General features: G+C 47.6%; 1 protein-coding gene across 1 annotated transcript in view; it reads left to right on the top strand.

The window, feature by feature from the left end:
* The window catches only part of RHCG (Rh family C glycoprotein), a 78,776-nt gene extending 63,626 nt beyond the window's left edge, over positions 1-15,150 (top strand). The window contains exons 9-11 of the mRNA XM_060260219.1: positions 2,051-2,124; positions 12,890-12,990; positions 15,063-15,150. Of these exons, the coding sequence (XP_060116202.1) occupies positions 2,051-2,124; positions 12,890-12,961 (146 nt within the window). The 3' untranslated portion in view covers positions 12,962-12,990; positions 15,063-15,150. The remainder of the gene's footprint in view (positions 1-2,050; positions 2,125-12,889; positions 12,991-15,062) is intronic.
* The last annotated feature ends 6,779 nt before the right edge of the window (positions 15,151-21,929 follow it).

Here is a 21,929-nt window from a genome sequence, read left to right as displayed (position 1 = left end):
TTATCCCCAGTTTCTGGCATCATACAAGGCTTTAAATTATTGTCTCGCTCCCCCATACAATTTAGTTTAAAGCCCTCCTTATTAGGTTAGCAAGGCTGTTACCAAACACCCTTTTTCCTACCGCCGTAAGGTGGAAACCATCTTCCGATAGAAGACCACCATCTCGAATGCTTAAGCCATGGTCCAGAAATCCAAATGTTTCCTGATGACACCATTGATGCAGCCAGTCGTTTATTTGAAGTATTCTTCTTTCTCATCCTAAGCCATGGCCTTCAACAGGGAGCACTAATGAGAATACAACCTGTGTGCCCAGCTTCTTCACCTTCTGACCCAAAGCCACATAGTCTTTTCTAATACGTTCAGGGCTATGATGGGCAGTATTATTCGTTCCCACGTGGATCGGCAAGAAAGGATAGTAATCTGGGGTTTGATAAATCTTCCAATTCTTTCTGTCACATGCTGGATGTGTGCACCCAGCAGACCTCTCAGAATGACAAGTCCAATTGGCACACTTTGGGCTCCATCCTTCTGAGCAAGGAGTCTCCAATCACCACCACCTTCCTCTTCCTATATTGGGGAGCAGAAGCTCCAGGTTTCTTATCCACAGGATTCTGAGAAACTTTGTTCAAGCTTCATGGAGGCTGGAAAGTAGCCTTTTTTCCAGTGGTTCAGAATCAGTTACTGTGAGGAGATCCTGGAACCTATTGCTGAGCAGCAGAGGCTCAGAACATCTGGTTTTCTTTCTCTTTCGGGTTACATTTTTCCAGGAACCCTCCTCCTGTGTTGGGTTCTCTTCTAATTGCTGAGATACTGTTTCCTCTCCCTCCTCTTGTCCTTTCAAGTGCGCCTCATGCGTTTTGTCAAGAAAATCCTCACCTTCCTTTATACACTTCATTGTGGACAATCGTGCCTCCAGTCCCTGTATCTTCTCCTCCAGCTGGGCCACTAACTTACACTTGCTGCAAGTGTAATTTGTGCTGCTCTCAGGTAGAAATACAAACATCCCATAGTCTTTACATGTCACTGCCTCTGCTCCCTCACCAGCCATACTGCTGCAATCCATTTCAAAATTTTCTTTATCTTCACATCTCTTTAAATCCCACTACCAACTACCACTTGAAACTACTTGTGAGTAACTACCCACCTTTCTACAGAATCCCCAGGCTAAGGGCCACAGGCCAAGAGCCCTTTGGCTCACGCCTCTGACAAGGATGAGCCTTGCAAATTAAAGGCTCAAGCCCCACCCCCCTCTGACTCAATAGCTAGAGCAACAACAGAGGGTGGGGCCAGCAACTACCCCCAGGCAAACAAGCTCTCCTCACTCAGCAACAGCTACACAAAAGACACACAAAAGCAATCAGAAACCCCTCTCCAGCAGGCACCAAGCACTCACACAGTTCCCTCCCACAGCAACCCTAGGTAATGCTCCCCAGCAGTTTTAGAAAAGCAAATCAACTTTTACTCACCTTACCAGTAGCTCTGTTCTAGCTCCAAGCACCTTCCTCTACTGCAGCTGAGCCACTTCTGCCTCTGGGAAGGATGAGCTGTGCAAATTAAAGGCTCAAGCCCCCACCCACTTCTGATTCAACAGCCATAGCAACAGCAGAGGGTGGGGCCAGCAACAGCAGAGAATGAGGCTCAGAAATTAGATCCGCAAGCTCTTTTAGAACCCTTGGATGGAATTCATCTGGCAATGAATTGCATCCATCTGCAATTCATCATATGCTGGAAGGAATAATTCCTGTGTCTATGTTGTGCAGTGATACAATACACCCAGAACCATGATTATAAAATCTTTTACATGGTATGTCAAATGTGAAAGTGATTTTAAAAATGCATTGTTATGGCAAGGAGAATACAAAATGTCTTTTTCCCCTTGTGTGAAACAACATAGAAAAGGAAGCTAGAATATCCCACGGGCTCTTCCTTACATATGATCTTTTCTGCTGTGGCTCAGATCTTATATAAGAAGTGAAGTCTGCCAGCATTTTTTCACCCTGGAGAATGTGTAACTGAATAGTCTTGGTGCTTTGATTGTCCTTTCCTTCAGGTGGCATTTTGAAATTGCCATTCTTTGGTGATCCCACAGATGAAAATTGCTTTGACGATGATGTCTATTGGGAGGTGAGCACTGTAGATCTGTTGGATTTGGGGTTGCGGCACTATAATAACAGCTGGTGGGCAAAGGATCCCCTCTGCATTAACAATAATTGACATTTAAGTGGCCCTTTGGAGATGCTCAAGGGCTTTATCTCTGTTGCTTTAGTATATAATTTACTAAGTGGCTCTGTAAGGGCTGCTTGGCTCAGTTTGCTCCCAATCTATCCCCCCCTCCTCCAGTTGACAGCATTCTGTTCAGTAGATCTTGAGAAATGCAGTCTGGGAGTATGTCACAAAATGATCTAGAGTTGACCAAGATGCAATTTATTTTTTCTTGTATTTCATTTGCAGTATCTGATGATTCTTTATTTCCTTCCTTTTATAACTGGGTAGTGGGGGAGAGGCTATGGCTCAGTTGGTAGAGCATCACCTTTGCATAGAAGAGTCTCAGGTTAAAATAATTAGACAGTAGGTGATGTGAAAGACCTGAGACCTTGGAGAGCTGCTGCCAGTCAGAGTAGATCTTGATAGACCTGTGGGCTGACTCAATAGAAGGTAGCTTCCAGTGTGTTTATGTGGGTCTCTGCCCTGCCCAGTTAATGTAAAGATGTTCAACCATATCTCTAGAATGCAGGGGACATAAACCAACCAATGAGATGCTAAAAAACTTAGGTATGTCTCTTCGGCAAGCACAGGGCAGCAACAACCTTAGGCTTTGCTCACACATTAGTTATGACTTCAATAAGAAATCTCTGCAGGCAAGAGCCCTTTAGGACTTAACAAACCCACTTAAGATAATGAGAGAGTATAGCCCTTGTGTCACTAGACGGTAATGTCTTTCAGAGAAGTGTTGGAGAACTGAAGCAGGCAGCCTCTGGAATGTTGTGGAATCCCAGATGGTTGCTGAGATTTCTTTTATTATTGGGCTGGCCCTGGCTGGGTACAAACACTATAAAGCCTATGTATCATCTGTCACCATCTTTTCCCTTGGAAAATTATGGACAGTCCAGCTATTCATCCATTGGCAGGGCCCAATGAGTCAGCCCTTTGGTCCATCTAGCTTAGTGTCACCTTTTCTAAGTGACAGCTGCTCTCCAGAGTCTCAGGCAGACCAAGATCTTTTCAAATGGAAACATGAAAATGCCAGGTTTGAACCTGGGTTCTTTTAAATGTCATCAACCATTGAGGACCAAACTAGATACAAGTTCTCCTGACACAAGTTCCCATGACTAGGGATGTGCATTCGGTTCGGCCGAGCCGTATTTACAGCCGAATCAGTGCTGATTCGGCCGCATACGGAATTGCCTGCAGCCGACTTCCATAAGCACCCATTATACGGCAGCCGAATAGGCTCGCTGTGTAGTTACGAATAGCTATTCGTAAGCACACAGCTGTCAATTCAAAAGGCAGCAATTAGCTTCTGGAGCTTCAAAGGAGCTGCTTTGGCGCCTTCAGTGGCCTCTTCCCGCCTCTGCCTTAACCTCCCTGGGATCAGGGAGGGGGAAGAGGAGCCCCAGCAGCCAATCCAAAGCATGCATTTGCAAAATGCATTGCAAATGCATGCTTTGAAGGGCTTTCTAAGGAGTCTTCCCTTCCTGGCTGACTCCTCCATGCTGTGAGTGAGAGATTGTGCAAAGGGCTGGCAGTGGCTGGCTGGCCCTTCGCTTAAGCTGCAGCTCTCTCACTCAGACTTCCCTAGACTAGAGAAGACAAGGTAAGACACTCTTTAGGTTCTTGTTTTTATTTATTGTTGGTAAAAGGACTTTTTTTAAAGACTTAGAGTCCCTTTACTTATCCAGATTTGGGTGGTGGTGGGGTAGCTTATTTGGGGGTTTCTGCTTGGGGAGGGGGCCTGGGGTGGGGGGTTTTGCCAATTTGCCCATATCTTAATTTAGTGAGAGGACTTTTAAAAGTGCAGTGTCCTTTTACTTCTCCTGATTTGGGTGGCTTGGATTTCTTGGGGTTAGGGTGAAGGGTTTTTTTTGGGGGGGGAGGGGAGGGGGTGGCAAAGTTCCTGTATTGTTAAAAGTTAATTTTTTACTGTTTTAAAAGTATTCAGTGTTTGATTTGTTGCTGCTGTGCTGTGTTGTGCTGCTGCTGTTACTCTTTTCTTTGGGTGCTGGGGGGGTGCTGTTTGGCCTAATTTCCATTGTTTAAAAGGCCACTTTTGTCCCCCTTTTCTTGTTGGTGAAAAGGCCACTTTTTTAACACTTGGCCTTTTGTGATTCTGCTGGTTTTGTTTTGGTTTTTTAAATTGCCTCTGGTTGGTGTGGGGGTTGGTGAGGGTGTGAGCTGGCATCTGGGTTTGCTGCAGCCAGGTCTGCAGAGCAGACCTTGAGCAGATTGTGTTTTGTGTGGCAGTGATGTTGGCAACTGGGTTCATAGATTAGATAGAGGGATGTAGTGCATTTGGGGCCTACAGAGATTCTCTGGTGTGAAGTTAGGTTTGGCTTTGGGTGCCCCAGGAATTGGACCCCCTGGTCCAATTTTTTTTTGGCCTTGTGGGTTTTGTGTGGGACAGTGCCCTGAAGCTGCACAGCAGTTTGGGGGGCTCTCCTCAAAACCTCCTGCTCCCCAGAGCCACTTTTCCTATGACAATTGCAGTGAGGAAGTGGCTCTAATTGTTTTTTTCTCACCATTGGGAGCAGTGTTCCTTTTGGGGTGCCCACAGATGGGTGCTGTCTTTTGGGGCCAGGGGGGTTGCATGCTGGGGAATCCCCTGAAGCTGCCCTGCAGTTTTGGGGCCTCTCCCTCAAACCCCCCTCTGGCCAGAGCCACTTTCCCCACAGCAATTGTAGTGGAGGAAGTGGCTAATTGGGCTTTCCCCATCATTGTTGGCAATGGGCCTTTTGGGGAGCCCAAAGACAGGGACCCCCTGGCCCAATCTTTTTGGGACTTGGGGGGGTTGGAGGGGAGAGTCCCCTGCAGGTCCCCTGCAAATATGGGGGCTCTCCCTCAAACCCCCTCCCCTCCAGGCGGCTTCAATTATACCCTATTTGCCATTGATTTCAATGGCCCATAGGATATAATGATGGAATAGGGGCACCCTCTTTGGGTGCCCCTGGAATGGGATCCCCTGGCCCAATCTTTTTGGGACTTGGGGGGGTTGGAGGGGAGAGTCCCCTGCAGGTCCCCTGCAAATTTGGGGGCTCTCTCTCAAACCGCCCCCCTCCAGGCGGCTTCAAATATACCCTATTTGCCATTGATTTCAATGGCCCATAGGGTATATTAGGGCCGTATATTCGGTAATAGCCGTGCATCTACCGTATATGCGGCTATTCCGAATACGGTATTCAGTAGTGCATGGGGAATCCAAATTTTTTTTCCCCGTGTACTTCCGAATCCGTGTAATTCCGAATTTTTTTTTTTTGCACATCCCTACCCATGACCCGACTTCTGTCAAGTGTATTGTCTAGTTTGACCCAAGTCACAGCATATTTCATTGGGTTTCCCCACCTATTAAAAGGAAGATACCCAAACAAGAATATAAATGAAAAATTGGTGATGATGAACCTAGGTATCCATTATGCACCTCTTGAGGCCGTTAAGAAACTGATAGTGAAGAGAAATTTGTAGGATCAAAACAGACATAATGAAGAATTCATCCTTATGTCCCTTCCCCCTTAAAGTGCTAGTAATAACACAGAGAAGTTTGTTTTCAATTAGTGTTCCTCAGTGGGGAGAGGGGAAGTATAGGATTCTCTCTGCTCCACATGTGCCTGGAGTCTGAATCCTTTTACAGATACATGGATCTTTATCACTTTTAAAAACCCATATAAGGGCTAAAAAAAACCCCCAACCTATGATGCCATCGGTTCAGTTAACAGAGAGAACACAGCATTTCTCTATCTCTAAAAATCAGGTGCATGTAGATTGCCTGATATAAAACAGATCCAAATCATGAAGGGGTAGGTGGTTTAAGATCTTTTGTGATCTTCATCGTGGTCTCTGTGCAGTCCCACACATGGGTTTTCCCGCTGGAACGAACCCGACCTCAGAGAATTTAAAGCTAGCCTAGGCGTTTATTTTGGCATGCATTCCCTCCCGCTCTGGGGAACAGGCATCCACTGCGCATGCCTGGAGCGAAGGGAAGGCGCTCCACCCACCCAGTTTCTTTCTAACTGCCGCCCGGGATAGTCCTTCCTCGTTGCGTCTCCTCAACTTTGCTAGCCTTCTTACCTTTTACCATCGTCTTTCCTCGTTCCTTACCTTCGTCTTACTCTTCATTCTTCTATTGGTATCGTTATATATATATATATATATATATATATATATATATATATATATATATATATATATATATATAACCCGCTTTACTTTCGCCTCACCTTCTTTCCCTCTACCCCCCCCCCCCCTTCAGGGCATATGGAAAGAAAGAATAAAAAAAAAAGTGTACTCGCTGCGGGACAAAAATCCCCTCGATAGACGGTCACTCTCAGTGCTTGTTTTGTTTGGGGGAGGCCCACAGAAACGATGCCTGTATCCATTGCAGCCAGTTTGGGAAACAGGCAAGGAAAAAACGCGCTGTGAGGCTGAAGAGTCACCTTTTAGAATCTTCATTGCAGCCTGTGATGTCCCACGCTTCTGGGTCCCAAAGTTCGCCGCCTTCCCTGACCCTGCAAAGGGATGTGGAGAAACCGGCAGTTTCAGTGGCATTGGCTCCCAGTAAGCTTAAGTCCGGTAAGTATACTAAAAAGTCGGACGACTCCAAGAAAAAGCATCACTTGGAACCGTCGTCAAAGTGACAGCAGGAGTTGAAAACATCGAAGTCGACTTCGAGGACCCAGCCGGATCCTAGAGCTTCTGACACCATGACTACAACCTCGGTACCGAAAACCTCGGTATCGAAATCTATGGCACCAATTGTTCCACCAGAACTTTCAATGCCCACTGATGTGATTGCTGATGAGATCATACGCATTCGATCCCAGTCACCATCCATTCACGAGTCCCTGCCTGAAAACATCTTAGCCACGGAGTCTATGGAACCATCACCTCGAATCCAAAAAAGAGCCAACCTTCTCGAGGTGCATTCATTCCGTGAGGTGTTGGCACCAAGAGCATTTAAGGATTCTGCTGTCTCCCCACTCCATTGGGAATCTCCAGCCTGTCGATACCGAGAAAGGTCTCCAAGTCGACGTAGAGATCGATACTACTATTACAGCCAGTCCAAATCTCTGTCGCCATCTCCATACTGGCATCACTATTACAGGCCTTCTAGATCTCCATCCATTGAATACCGACATAGGTACCATGACCAACCTCGGTACCGTGAGGGTGATCGTGACCAAGCTCGGTGCCATGAGCCGACCAAGCTCGGTGCCAAGACCAACCTCAATACCGTGAGGAATCTTATCAACCTCGCCATTGAGAAGAAGCTCATTGTTACAAACACGTTGGAGACCCTCATCACCGGTACCAGGATGAAGCCTACTATTGACACCGACAGGAACTGAAGCAGACATCGCCGGCTCCCTTGACACCCAAACGTACCATGCATTCAGACCAAGCTACCATGGTGACAAAACCTCTGTGACAACACAGGTGCTTGACAGACCCTCGACTCCAGTAGAAGTCCAAGAGGACTCGGAAGCCAAAAACTCTGAGTCATCACATTCAGTCTCGTCTCCAACATCACCTGCATCTGACATTACAAAACCTCCATCTGAGGGATCCAAGGCTTATCTGGATCTACTCACGAACATGGCAAACACACTCAACATAAAACTAACCACAGACTTGCCAAGGGTATCGGATGTGGTCCATGACCTGGTCCATTCTGACTTGCCTGCAGGATCCTTCTTACCAATGCTACCTGTCCATTTAGAAGCATTGAAGGAAGCTTGGGATAAGCCGGCATCAGTTCCATCAACGTCCAAACATATTGAGTCCTTATACAAAATACATGCATCAGATTTGAAATTTTTGTTTAGTCACCCTGCTCCAAATTCAATGATTGTCCATTCCTCTTCAAAGTCAAAGCAGACATGTCACCCTGTTCCGCCAGAGAAAGAAGGAAAGAAGTTGGATACATTGGGCAGAAAGCTCTACTCCCTTTCCACCACTACATCCAAAATTCATAATTATTTAGCGTATTTTGCTGCCTATTCTTTCAATTTATCATCCCAATTGAATGCACTAGTTCCATCCTTACCTGAAACCTCACAAAAGCAGGCTTCAAAGATACTGCAAGAACTTAACCGTGTGAGTAAGCAACAAATCAACTCAGTACGACATGAGGTGGCTTGTTCTTCAAGAACCATGGCTACTTCCATTGCCTTATGCAGACATGCTTGGCTTCGTTCATCATCACTTCAACCTGATATAAAGTTTAAGATAGAATTTTTGCCTTTTGATGGCCAAGGTTTATTTAACGCAACCGCTGATGACATCTTAACCACAGTAGATGACAGCAGAAAGAGAGCCAAGAGATTAGGGGTTACCCAGCAACAACCTCAAACTAACAGGCAAAGAGGATGGAAAACATCCTTCTACAAGCGTCGCCGTTCCCCCATGCAAGCTGATTATTGGAAACGAAAAGCTCCTCTGGCCAAGCAACTATTCCATCAGCGTCCATGACCACAGTCGACCAAAAAAGCGGCTACGGCCACAAAACAGTCTCTTTGACTTGCTGATGCCACCACCACCACCGATATATCATCTTCATTCCCGTACAACAAGGCTGCTTCCCTTTTACCCCATGTGGGAATCCATAACAACGGATTCATGGGTCCTGGTGATCATCCACAGGGGTTACACTGTAGAGTTCGCTTTGCCCCCGAAGCACCATCGCTTCATACCTACCCCTCCTTCTCTACCTCTTCAGGAAGAGATCGCTACCTTGCTGGCCAAGGAAGCCATAGAACCAGTACCACCTCAATACCATCGCACAGGGTTTTACTCCTGATATTTTCTGGTCCCAAAGAAGGATGGAGGGCAACGTCCAATACTGAACCTTCACGAACTCAACCATCACATCCGATACAAAAAATTCCGCATGATCACCATGTAGTCTATTCTCCCTCTAATTCCCCGAAACACTTGGATGGCACTCATAGACCTCCAAGACGCCTATTTCCATCTTACCATCACCCATCGCCACAGAAGATTTCTAAGGTTCGCTGTTGGGAACAATCACTATCAGTTCTGGGCTCTTCCCTTTGGCCTATCAACAGCACCGAGGGTCTTCACCAAGTGCATGGCGGTGGTGGCGGCGTCACTACGTCAACGGAAAATTTCCATATACCCGTACATAGACGACTGGCTCATTGTGGCTCAATCCCAAGAGCAGCTTTCAACCACGCTTACACTCCTGTCTTCTCTAGGCCTACAAGTCAACCTCCAAAAATCCAATCTTGTCCTGACACAGGACATCCAATTTATAGGCGCACGCCTATCAACGATAATGCACAAAGCCTATCTGCTGGCAGACAGAGTTCACAATATTCAGACCTTAGCCAATGCCATCATATCTCACCCAACCCAGACAGCTCTCACCTTCCAACGCATGCTGGGTCTTATGGCGGCTACGACTTCTGTCCTCTGTCATGCAAGGCTTTGCATGAGACCCCTACAATTGTGGTTCGTTCGGTCGTTCCATCCACACCGTCAGCGAACCCTACTAACAGCTCCACATCACATTCTTCCATCAATGGAATGGTGGACAATGGTGGATCACCTTCTGGCAGGAATGCCATTCCTGAGATCACCTCCATCAGCCATTGTCACGACAGATGCTTCGAGATGGGGTTGGGGAGCCCATTTCGACACCCTAACAGTGCAGGGACAGTGGACAGCCTACGAGAAATCCCTCTATATCAACTGTCTGGAACTCCTGGCGGTCCACAAAGCACTCAAATCTTTCCTGCCATCTCTTTACGGTCTACACATTCAAGTCACATCAGACAATGTTGTGACTGTGTTCTGTATCAACCGACAAGGAGGTACTGCATCTACCCATCTGTGCAAGAGAGCTCTAGCTCTTTGGCATTGGAGCATTACATACATCTGACAGTTGTACATCTACCTGGGATCCAAAATAAGCAAGCGGATACTCTAAGTCACCAACTCGTGAATGATCACAAATGGACACTCAAACAATCTTATCTCCAACCAGTCTTCAAAATGTTCGGAGTTCCAGTCATAGATGCATTTGCTTCACCGGACAATGCCCTATGCACACATTTTTATATGCAAGGTCCTCCTTCCACTCAGTCTGCGAGAGATGCTTTTCTCCACCAATGGAAAGGTCCGCTTCATTACCTCTTTCCACCCATTCCACTAATAGAGCCAGTTTGGTGTAGTGGTTAAGTGTGCGGACTCTTATCTGGGAGAACCGGGTTTGATTCCCCACTCCTCCACTTGCACCTGCTAGCATGGCCTTGGGTCAGCCATAGCTCTGGCAGAGGTTGTCCTTGAAAGGGCAGCAGCTGTGAGAGCCCTCTCCAGCCCCACCCACCTCACAGGGTGTCTGTTGTGGGGGAGGAAGGTAAAGGAGATTGTGAGCCGCTCTGAGACTCTTCGGAGTGGAGGGCGGGATATATTGGATATAAATCCAATATCTTCTTCTTCTTCTTCTTAATAACGAGAAAGCTCCAAAAGATTCAATTAGATCAGACCAATTGCATACTAATAACATCCTGGTGGCCCCGTCAATCATGGTTCACCACACTTCTCCTTCTCTCCAACAGGGTATTTCATTGCTTCCCTCAAACTCGGGACCTTCTTTCTCAGCAGAATGGCAAGGTCCTACATCACAATCCAGGACTCCTGCGACTAACTGCTTGGAGGATCAGTTTTTAGATTTTCCTGTGGAAGTCCGACACGTTCTATTAAATGCCAGAAAACCATCCACCGGAAAGTCTTATTCTCTGAAATGGAAACGGTTTACTCAATATGCTGCCCAGCACAATTTCTTACCTACATCATCTTCTATAGGTCAAATTCTGTCATACTCCTTATCTCTCTCCAACTCTGGCCTCGCTTACTCCTCTTTGAAAGTTCATTTGGCCACCATTTCAGCCTTCCATCCACATATCAAAGGACGCACGGTGCTTTCTCATCCTGCTGCAAAATCATTCCTCAAGGGCATTCTGCACCTAAGACCCCCAATTCAACAACTTCAATCGACATGGAGTTTATCTCTTGTCTTAAGTCAACTAATGAAACCTCCCTTCGAGCCAATGGCATCTATACCACTGCATCTTTTGTCATGGAAAACAGCACTGTTGGTGGCACTTACATCTGTCAAAAGAGCAAGCGATGTTTGTGCTTTCCGGACAGACCCATCTTACACCTTTCACCATGACAGAGTGGTTCTGCGTCCTGATCCAACCTTTCTCTCAAAGGTCGTTTCACCTTACCATATAGGAAAACTGACCACTTTACCTTCCTTTTTCCAGAATCCTAGTGACATGGGCCAACGAACTTTACACAATCTTGACGTACGTTGGGCCCTTGCTTACTATATTGACAGAACAAGCCCTTTTCGTAAGGGCTCGAGACTTTTCGTAGCCTACGGGACTCATAAACAAGGGCAAAGAATTTCTACACAGAGAATCTCGAAATAGCTTGTGGCTGCTATTAAGTTATGCTATCAACTAGCTAAACAGCCTATACCTGAACATTTGCGAGCCCATTCCACTAGAGCTCTCTCTATGTCCTCGGCTTTCTCCAGGGGCATACCGATTGAAGACATCTGTGCTGCTGCAGTCTGGTCTTCTACATCGACATTCGCCACGCACTACGCCTTAGATGTTCGTGCATGGCGAGACGTGTCCTTCGGACAAGCTGTACTTCGCTCTATCTTTGATTGAAACCTGCAGTCTCTTTTTCTGTACAATAATTTTTGTACAATATTGTACAATAAGTACAATAATTTTGGGGGTGTCTATATGCATATTTAATCTATGCCGTTCCTTTACAGAACCAGCACCCACCTCCATGCACTTCAGCTTACCAGTCACCCATGTGTGGGACTACACAGAGACCATGATGAAGATAAACAGGTTGCTTACCTGTAACTGATGATCTTTGAGTGGTCATCTGTGCAGTCACACACGCCCGCCCAGCCTTCTCCATTGCTGGTTTTTCTGCTACGTTTTACATTTAAGATTCCTCTATGCAGTGGCTAGAAGAAACTGGGTGGGTGGAGCGCCTTCCCCTCGCTCCAGGCATGCGCAGTGGATGCTTGCTCCCCAGAGCAGGAGGGAATGCATGCCAAAATAAACGCCTAGACTAGCTTTAAGTTCTCCGAGGTCGGGTTCGTTCCAGCAGGAAAACCCACGTGTGTGACTGCACAGATAACCACTCGAAGATCATCAGTTACAGGTAAGCAACCTGTTTTTTTTCTGTTGGCCCCAGGGAATAACTGTTTGCCCTACTGGACAAAACCATAAACTGGGTAGAACCATATTTTCTTCCAGTGGGGCAAATAACAGAGCTGTGGGGCTGTTTCAGTGCAGAGGAGAGACAATAAAATATAATTCCACCCCACTTTCCATTCAGATTGTATTCCTGATCACCTGTGGCTGATTTTTGAAATGGAACAGTAAATTGTTCGCAGAACTCTTAGCCCAGACTTAAGAAACCTTTGTTTAAAAGAGTATAGCCATTGCTTGTCACTAGGTGGTGATGTTGCCTGTCGTATGAAATGAAGTCTTCCTATAGCTTTCCTGCTAGTCTTCTCCGCCGGTCTTCTCTGCCTGCAGGGGCAAGGAGACTGTGGCTAAAACAATCACTCTGAAGGAGATGCTATTTACCTCATGGATGTTTTCCTGCCTTTGTGAAGGTGCTTGAGGATGAGGAGAACAGCCTGTATTCTCTGCAGGATTCCAGTGGCAAGTCTGTGACTAACTCCTAATCCATCTTTGTGGCCAAGTTTTAGAGCAGGTACAGTTAGTTTTTATTCATGTATCTGCTGGCTTCTGGTTTTGTTTTTTTAATTTGTCAGGTTACATAAAATACATAAAATCCTCAAAATGGAAGCAAACATCTGTATTTTAGAACCAATGGCCCTGTACCTGGTTGTGTCTGAAGATTAACAGCCAGTTTAAACAATAATGTTTTATAGCCTTTACTTGGCCTTGGGTTTTGGTGAACCACCAAAAGAAGGGAGTTCCACAATTATGGGGCAGCTAGTATCTCTCTGCTTTTCCTTTGCTGAGTGGATTTCCTGATTCCTTCACCAGCTCCTAAAGGTTGCATTTAGAAAAAAGAATTAAAATCCTCCTAGACTTTAGACATCCAAACCGTCCGGGGCAGAATGAATACTCTTGATATATTATTGGAGAGTAATGTTTGTTTCAAATAAGCTAAACATGGAGTTGGTCCAAGTCAGGTGTGGGCTGCCTCTCTTCAGTTCTGTGTGGTCTATTTGTGTTTCAATTATGATGTGGCCTAAATTTACAATGCTTGAATTGAACACAGGAACTCTTACACCCCCATTGTGGCACAGTGGTTGGAACGGGGACTGGGTTTAAATTCCAAACCTAGCTTGGATCTGACTTTGTGGCTAGATACTCCCTTTCAACATAAACTCTACCCCAGGATTGTTGTGAGGACCAAAAAGAGAGAAGAGAATCCCATATACACCTCATTTGGGGCAGCTAAAGAGAACTGTATGATTCCTGGAGGTCAAGACCTTATTTTATTTATTTTACATATTTGCTTGGCTTTTCTTCCGTCCTGCTCAGAGCTAGGCTTCCATCCAGGGCAATTCTGAGGCCAACCTTGCTTTTCTTCTTCATTAGAATTGCAAAATGGGCAGGCCTGGCGCGTGGGGTTCTGTGACTCAAGGCAGAACTCCAACGTGTGCCCTCCAAGTAGATTTTTCACGCACAAAGCAAGAGGTGACGTCATTATACCGGTGCTCAGCACATCCCCTCTGCAGTGCTTGGCAGATGCTGGAGAGGGGAAGCCCTGTTTTTTTGGCTTTAAGGGGTCGGGGAAACTCTCCCCAAAAAACCAGTCAGTTTCTCTCTGCAGCGCTTGGTGAGTTTGGCAGGCGCTGCAGAAGAAAAACCCCATTTTCCCCTTGATTTTAAGAGGTTGGGGGAAGCTCCTCCGAACCCTTAAAGCCAAGAAAAAACCCTGGTCAGTTTCCCTCTTCAGCACTCTCCGAGTTCAGCAGGTGCTGGAGAGGAAAAGTCTCTTTTTTTCTTGGCTTTAAGGAGCTCCTCTAACCCCTTAAAACCAAGAAAAAAACCCAGTCGGTTTTCCTCTGCAGTGCTTGCCAAGTTCGGCAGGCACTGCAGCAGAAAAGCCCCATTTTTTTTCTTGGCTTTAAGGGGTGGGGGGAGCTCCTTCGACCCCTTAAAGCAAGAAAAAACCCTGGTCAGTTTCCCTCTGCAGCGCTCGTGAAGTTCGGTGGGTACTGGAAAGGAAGGAAAAGCCTTGTTTTTTCTTGGCTTTAAGGGGTTGGTGAGCCTAGAAAACCCCTCGGTCATTTTCCTTCTGCAGCGCTCGCTGAGTTCAGCAGGCGCTGGAGAGAAAAGGCCCCATTTTTTCTTGGCTTTAAGGGGTCGATGGAGCTCCTCTGACCCCTTAAAACAAACAAAAAAAAACCCCAGTCGGTTTCCCTCTGCACTGTTTGCTGATTTCGGCAGGTGCTGCAGAAGAAAAGCCCTTTTTTCCTTGGCTTTAAGGGGTGGAGGGAGCTCCTCCAACCCCTTAAAGCTAAGAAAAAACCCTGGTCGGTTTCCCTCTGCAGCATTCACGAAGTTCGTTAGGTGCTGCAGAGCCTCGGGGATGTCATGAGTGGGGAGGGGGCGTCCACCCCGGCCCCTGCTGGGAGCTGGTGCCTTAGGCATTTGCCTGGTTTGCCTACACCCAGACCACACTCTGAGCCAATAAGGAAGAGGCATTGATGTCTCCTCCTCCTCCCCTTTTAGTACATCATGAATGAACAGATTCTCCTTCTGTGTTTCTCTGTATGTGATTTTGGTCTCTTCCTACATTCTCAGGTTCCCCCTTGGAAGAAAAGAAGGCATCTGGCAACACTCCACCCACCCACCCATTCACCTGGATATAAAGATTCTTCTTTACAGATAATCCCATTGCCTTATTTTTCTTCCAACATTGTGCTTCTTTGTGAGTTCAGCCTCAGAGAGAGAGAGGGGGAGAGAGAGAGATTACTCACAGCTATGTGTGGGACATAACATACCCAAATTTCTCTAAGCTTTCCTGGAAGTTGCCATGCAAAGGCCAAATAGCTCCATGTGGCAGCTCTAGGAATGTGTTTGGATAGCAGGACTTAACTGTGTCACTATAAACAGTCACAACTGGTGAACTGTTACAGTCAAACCCTCACCAACATCATTGATTGCTGCCACCAGGTTATGTGTGCCTGTATGACCGAGCTTCGGGACTCAGGAACAATAGGCAGCAGGACCCAAATCCCTGCTGCCCTGCTCCAATCACAAGCCCCCTGCTGGTTTGAATGGTCCAACAGTATACTAGCGTGGGAACCTTGAGTGTATATATAGTTGGCCCCATTGGCCCAACCTTCAGTCTTTGAGTACAGCGCTATACTATGATGTATCTACTAAAAGAGCTATGATCACTACCACCTCGCCTCATCATTGTATGGAACCCACTATATTATATTCTTAAAGGTGCAAATTGACTACTACTTTGTTCTATTACTTCAGACCAACATGGCTGCCCACTTGGATCTATGGACATTGTATTTAGTTCTTCTGTTTCTTTTTCTAATACCCTTCATTGAGCCATCACAGTAAAAATGCCAGGACATTCAAAGAAGCAGAGATTACTTTCCCATGAAACCAAGTTGGCTGAGATTTGTATTTATTTGTGTTATTTATAGTCCATCTTTCTCAATGGGACTTATAATATAGTGGGTTCAATGCATAGAGGAGATGTGGTTGCAGTGATCATAGCGCTTTATTGAATTACAGCATGGTCTCTCGGCTTGGCTTCGCGAACGAAGATTTAAGAAGGGTGCAATAGTCCACGTTTGCTGCAGGCTCGCTGGTGGCTGACAAGACCAATGCGGGACAGGCAGGTCCGGCCACAGTGGCTGCAGGGAAAAGTCTGATTTGGGGTTGGTGCTGTAGCAGTGCGATTCTTCCTCAATCTCCTTTTGTCCTCAAGACCAGCTATGCGTGCGTTCTCAAAGGAAGAGACAGCCTGGTGGATGGTGTGCCTCCATGCTTTGCGATCTGAGGCTAGGTCAGACCACTGGTGATGGTTGATGTGACAGGTGCTAAGGGATTTCTTCAAGGAGTCCTTGTACCTCTTCTTTGGTGCCCCTCTATTTCGATGGCCGGTGGAGAGTTCGCCATACAGGGCAATCTTGGGAAGGCGGTGGTTTTCCATCCTAGAAATATGCCCTGCCCAGCGCAGCTGCGTCTTCAACAGCAGTGCCTCGATGCTGGTAACCTCTGCCCGCTTGAGGACTTCAGTGTTGGTCACAAAGTCACTCCAGTGGATGTTGAGGATGGTGCGAAGGCAGCGCTGATGAAAGCGCTCAAGGAGTCGCAGGTGATGACGGTATAAAACCCACGATTCGGAGCCATAGATGAGGGTTGTCATCACAACCGCTTTGTAAACATTGATCTTTGTGCCTTTTTTCAGATGCTTGTTGCTCCACACTCTTTTGTGCAGTCGGCCAAATGCACGGTTTGCCTTTGCCAGCCTGTTGTCAATCTCCTTGTCGATCTTGGCATCTGAGGAGATGATGCACCCCAGGTAGCTGAACTGCTGGACTGTCTTCAGAACTGATTCACCCACAGTGATGCAGGGAGGGTGATAATCTTCCTGGGGTGCAGGCTGGTGGAGAACTTCTGTCTTCTTCAGACTAACTTGTAGGCCGAATAGCTTGGCAGCCTCTGCAAAGCAGGACGTCATATGCTGCAGAGCTGATACCGAGTGGGAGACGAGTGCAGCATCATCAGCAAACAGTAGCTCTCGGATGAGTTTTTCCATTGTCTTGGAGTGTGCCTTTAGTCGCCTCAGGTTGAACAGGCTGCCATCAGTGCGATAGCGGATGTAGACACCATCGTCCTCATCTAGATCTACTGCAGCTCTTTGAAGCATCATGCTAAAGAAGATCGTAAAGAGAGTTGGCGCAAGAACGCAGCCTTGCTTTACACCTGTGCCTATTGGGAAGGGCTCCGAGAGGTCGTTGCAGTGTCTGACTTGGCCTCGCTGGTCTTCGTGTAGCTGGATGATCATGCTGAGGAACCTTGGGGGACATCCTAAACGTTCCAAGATTTGCCACAGGCCTTTCCTGCTAACGGTATCGAAAGCTTTGGTAAGGTCGACAAAAGTCACATACAGAGCCTTGTTCTGTTCCCTGCATTTCTCTTGGAGCTGCCTGAGAACAAATACCATGTCGGTGGTGCTCCTGTTAGCTCTGAAGCCGCACTGGCTCTCTGGGAGGAGTTCTTCTGCAATGGTGGGCACCAGTCTGTTCAGGAGTATTCTGGCAAGGATTTTGCCTGCGATGGAGAGCAGGGTTATCCCCCGGTAGTTGGAGCAGTCTGACTTTTCCCCTTTGTTCTTGTATAGGGTGATGATGATTGCATCGCGAAAGTCCTGTGGTAATTTGCCTTGTTCCCAGCAGGTGACAAGTACTTTGTGAAGTGAGCTATGTAGTACTGTGCCCCCATGCTTCCAGATCTCTGGTGGAATTCCATCAACTCCTGCTGCCTTGCCACTTTTCAGTTGCTTGATGGCTTTAACAGTCTCTTCTAGGGTGGGGATCTCATCCAACTCTGTTTTCACCGGTTGAAGTGGGGTGAGGTGGATTGCTGAATCTTGAACTACGCGGTTGGCACTGAAGAGAACCTGAAAATACTCCGACCACCGGTTCAGTATGGATGCCTTGTCTGTGAGGAGCACTTGGCCGTCTGCACTATGCAAGGGACTCTGAGCCTGATATGATGGACCATATACTGCCTTCAGGGCTTCGTAGAACCCTCTTAAATCACCAGTGTCTGCACACAGCTGGGTTCTCTCTGCAAGCTTGGTCCACCACTCGTTCTGAATGTCTCGAAGCTTGCGCTGGAAGTTGCTACATGCAGCGCGAAAGGTTGCTTTTTTCCCAGGACAGGAGGGCTGAGCAAGATGTGCTTGGTAGGCAGATCTCTTTTTTGCCAGTAATTCTTGGATCTCTTGATTGTTCTCATCAAACCAGTCCTTGTTCTTCCTTGTGGAGAACCCGAGGACTTCTTCAGAGATCTGCAGGACGCTAGTTTTTAGGTGTTCCCAGAGTGCTTCTGGAGAAGGGTCTGTGGGGCAACTGAGGTCCTCAATTCTTGACTGGAGTTTTGCCTGGAAGGCAGCTTTAACTTCGGCTGACTGGAGGCTGCCAACCTGAAACTTCCTCCGAGGGATACCTCCTCTCCTGGGTGTGGGTTTAAAGTGAAGACGGAGATTGCAGCGTACAAGACGATGATCCGTATGACATTCTGCGCTGGGCATTACTCGGGTGTGTAAGACATCTCGAAGGTCTCTCTGGCGCACCAGAATGTAGTCGATAAGGTGCCAATGCTTGGACCGTGGGTGCATCCAGGTTGTCTTCAGACTGTTCTTCTGCTGGAAGATAGTGTTGGTGATGGTGAGCTGGTGCTCCATGCAGAATTCTAGCAGGAGGCGCCCATTGTCATTGCAGTTGCCAATGCCGTGTTTGCCAAGTACTCCTTTCCAGGCTTCCGAGTCTTTACCTACTCTGGCATTGAAGTCGCCAAGGATGATCACCTTGTCCTCTGTAGGGGTCTTCCGTACGAGGTTGCGTAGATCAGCATAGAACTTGTTCTTTTCTGCAGGATCTGCTTGAAGGGTTGGGGCATACACACTGTAGAGTGTTGCATGCTGCTTGTTTTGAAGTGGGAGGCGCATGGACATGATGCGATCTGAGTGACCTGTTGGAAGGTTTTCGAGTTTGGAGGCAATGGAGTTCCTGACCATGAAGCCAACACCAGAAAGGCGGCTCTCAGCCTTTGACTTACCCGACCAGTAGAGGGTATAGCCAGCACCGTGTTCTTGAAGACTACCTTCCTCAGGGAAACGGACCTCACTGAGAGCTGCTATGTCGATATTCAACCTGAGAAGTTCGTGGGCAACTAGAGCAGAGCGTCGTTCAGGGCGACCACTGCCTACTGTGTCAAGCATGGTTCTGATGTTCCAACATGCAAGCTTTACTCTTTGCACACTTTGTGAGGCAGGTGCATGCCTTTTCTTTGTTGTTATTTTTCGACCGCAAGTAAGGATGCCCGTTGACCGCGGCTAGCCAACTGGGGTGGGGGAGACGAGCTTTGTTTAGGCCACCTTTTCTAGGCCCCTCTCCGTGTGGAGCAAGCAGTGCTGTCCCTAGATAAGGCTGCTTGGTCGTTCAGGGTGCTGCCGAAAGATGCTTTCGTCTCCGGGTTAGCATCAGGCGACCAATATCCTGAACCGCCTACATGCAGGATTGGGACTGCGGCTTCCAGTGGCACCTTCCACCTGCCGTTTCGCCCCTTGCCTATCGCTGCAGGACTTGATGCGTTGTGGGTTGTGTGTGTGGATATGCCCTTCAGGCCTGCGCAGAGGAATTTTTTAGGTGAAGCGCAGTGTGCGCGGTACTGGCTCCACCCTTTCACCTGGGGGTCATCTGCCATGGCCCAGTAAGCCGGGACGCCGGCAGTGAGTCCTCCAGGTGGTAGGTGTTACATTAACGAGCTCTATCTGCCCGGGTTTGATGTTAGAGTTTTCCTTCTCTTAGGCTGACGAAGTTGGTGGGCCCAGCCTGCCCATCCGGTTATACCGCCGGACAATTCGGTCGCACCATGACGTAGCAAACTCTGTGAAAACGGGGGGGACCAGCGAGAAGGTGTTGCTACGGATGCAGTAATGCAGGAGAGGCCATTGCAGTGACCATCTGCCAGGCATAGCCAGACAGTGACCACGCGGCGTTCACTACACCGGGAGAGGAGAGGCTATGTATTGCGCATGCACTTTCCCTGGGGGGGTAGGATTCCCAGAGGGAGCCCACCCCCCACCCACCCCACAGCATGGTACTAGTAGCTAAAGAAGACTGCTATACTGGGCCAACGGGGCCAATTATATACAGTTCTGGTTCCTGCGCTAGAACGCCATTGGATTTGGCTCTTACTGCCCATTGTTCTAGAGTCCCCAAGCTCAGTCCTCAAGGCTCCAATGAGCCAGGCAGGAATACTGGTAAAGGAACGTTAGCATGAGCCCACATACACAACAGGACTCAAGACAGATTACACAGAATGGTAAATACAATTAACAGCATGGGTCATCCAATAAACAATAGGATTTGGATTGTAGAAATGTCGAACCAACCAGAAATTTAAAACAGAGCTGAAATAAAGCATAAGTACTAACATGATATGTGAAACAATTAGGGTGACCATAATGTCTGAAGGCCAGCCAGGGACACCTTGGGGGGGGGGGGGTGGAAGGTAGGGGTGCAGCCTGTCACAGGTCGAGATGCAGGACAGGAACCCGGAAGTGACCGACAGGCTGCTTCAGCGTGCCGCTGCGCCGGCCCCCTGGGCCCCACAACGATGGGACCGATGCCACAGGGACGGGCTCGAAACACTCTATGACCCCTCAAAAGAACAGCAGTCTAGCTCGCTTCCCCCGAGCCCTGCCGCCATAAGCCTCAAGGGGGCTCATTTTGCGGCATCTCCCGGCGGGAGGGTGACATCCGCACGGGACACATATCAAATGAAAGAGGGGGCGCAGGGCTATCAGAAACAGCCGGCGGAGGGAGTCGCGAGACCACCCCACTGGGGGATCCACACCCCGAAAGTGATGAAGGTGGCGCAGATAGAGCCAACAGAGCAAACAGGACAAAATAAATAGGCTGCATTATGCAGCACAGTTGAGAAAGTGCCTTATCCCATATACTGATGAAGTAAATACAGGATCTGAGAACAAAATTGCACCAGAAGACACAAACACAAAGCTCCCTTACACTGAATCAGTGCTTGGGTCCACCAAAGTCAGTATTGTCTACTCCAGTCACAAACACAAAGCTCCCTTACACTGAATCAGTGCTTGGGTCCACCAAAGTCAGTATTGTCCACTCCAGTCACAAACACAAAGCTCCCTTACACTGAATCAGTGCTTGGGTCCACCAAAGTCAGTATTGTCTACTCCAGTCACAAACACAAAGCTCCCTTACACTGAATCAGTGCTTGGGTCCACCAAAGTCAGTATTGTCTACTCCAGTCACAAACACAAAGCTCCCTTACACTGAATCAGTGCTTGGGTCCACCAAAGTCAGTATTGTCTACTCCAGTCACAAACACAAAGCTCCCTTACACTGAATCAGTGCTTGGGTCCACCAAAGTCAGTATTGTCTACTCCAGTCACAAACACAAAGCTCCCTTACACTGAATCAGTGCTTGGGTCCACCAAAGTCAGTATTGTCTACTCCAGTCACAAACACAAAGCTCCCTTACACTGAATCAGTGCTTGGGTCCACCAAAGTCAGTATTGTCTACTCCAGTCACAAACACAAAGCTCCCTTACACTGAATCAGTGCTTGGGTCCACCAAAGTCAGTATTGTCCACTCCAGTCACAAACACAAAGCTCCCTTACACTGAATCAGTGCTTGGGTCCACCAAAGTCAGTATTGTCACATAAGAACATAAGAGAAGCCCTGTTGGATCAGGCCAGTGGCCCATCCAGTCCAACACTCTGCGTCACATAAGAACATAAGAGAAGCCCTGTTGGATCAGGCCAGTGGCCCATCCAGTCCAACACACTGTGTCACATAAGAACATAAGAGAAGCCCTGTTGGATCAGGCCAGTGGCCCATCCAGTCCAACACACTGTGTCACATAAGAAC

The sequence above is a fragment of the Heteronotia binoei genome, chromosome 19, assembly GCF_032191835.1.
Source record: "Heteronotia binoei isolate CCM8104 ecotype False Entrance Well chromosome 19, APGP_CSIRO_Hbin_v1, whole genome shotgun sequence".
NCBI classification, from domain to species: Eukaryota; Metazoa; Chordata; class Lepidosauria; order Squamata; family Gekkonidae; genus Heteronotia; species Heteronotia binoei.
This window is presented reverse-complemented; position numbering and strand designations above follow the sequence as displayed.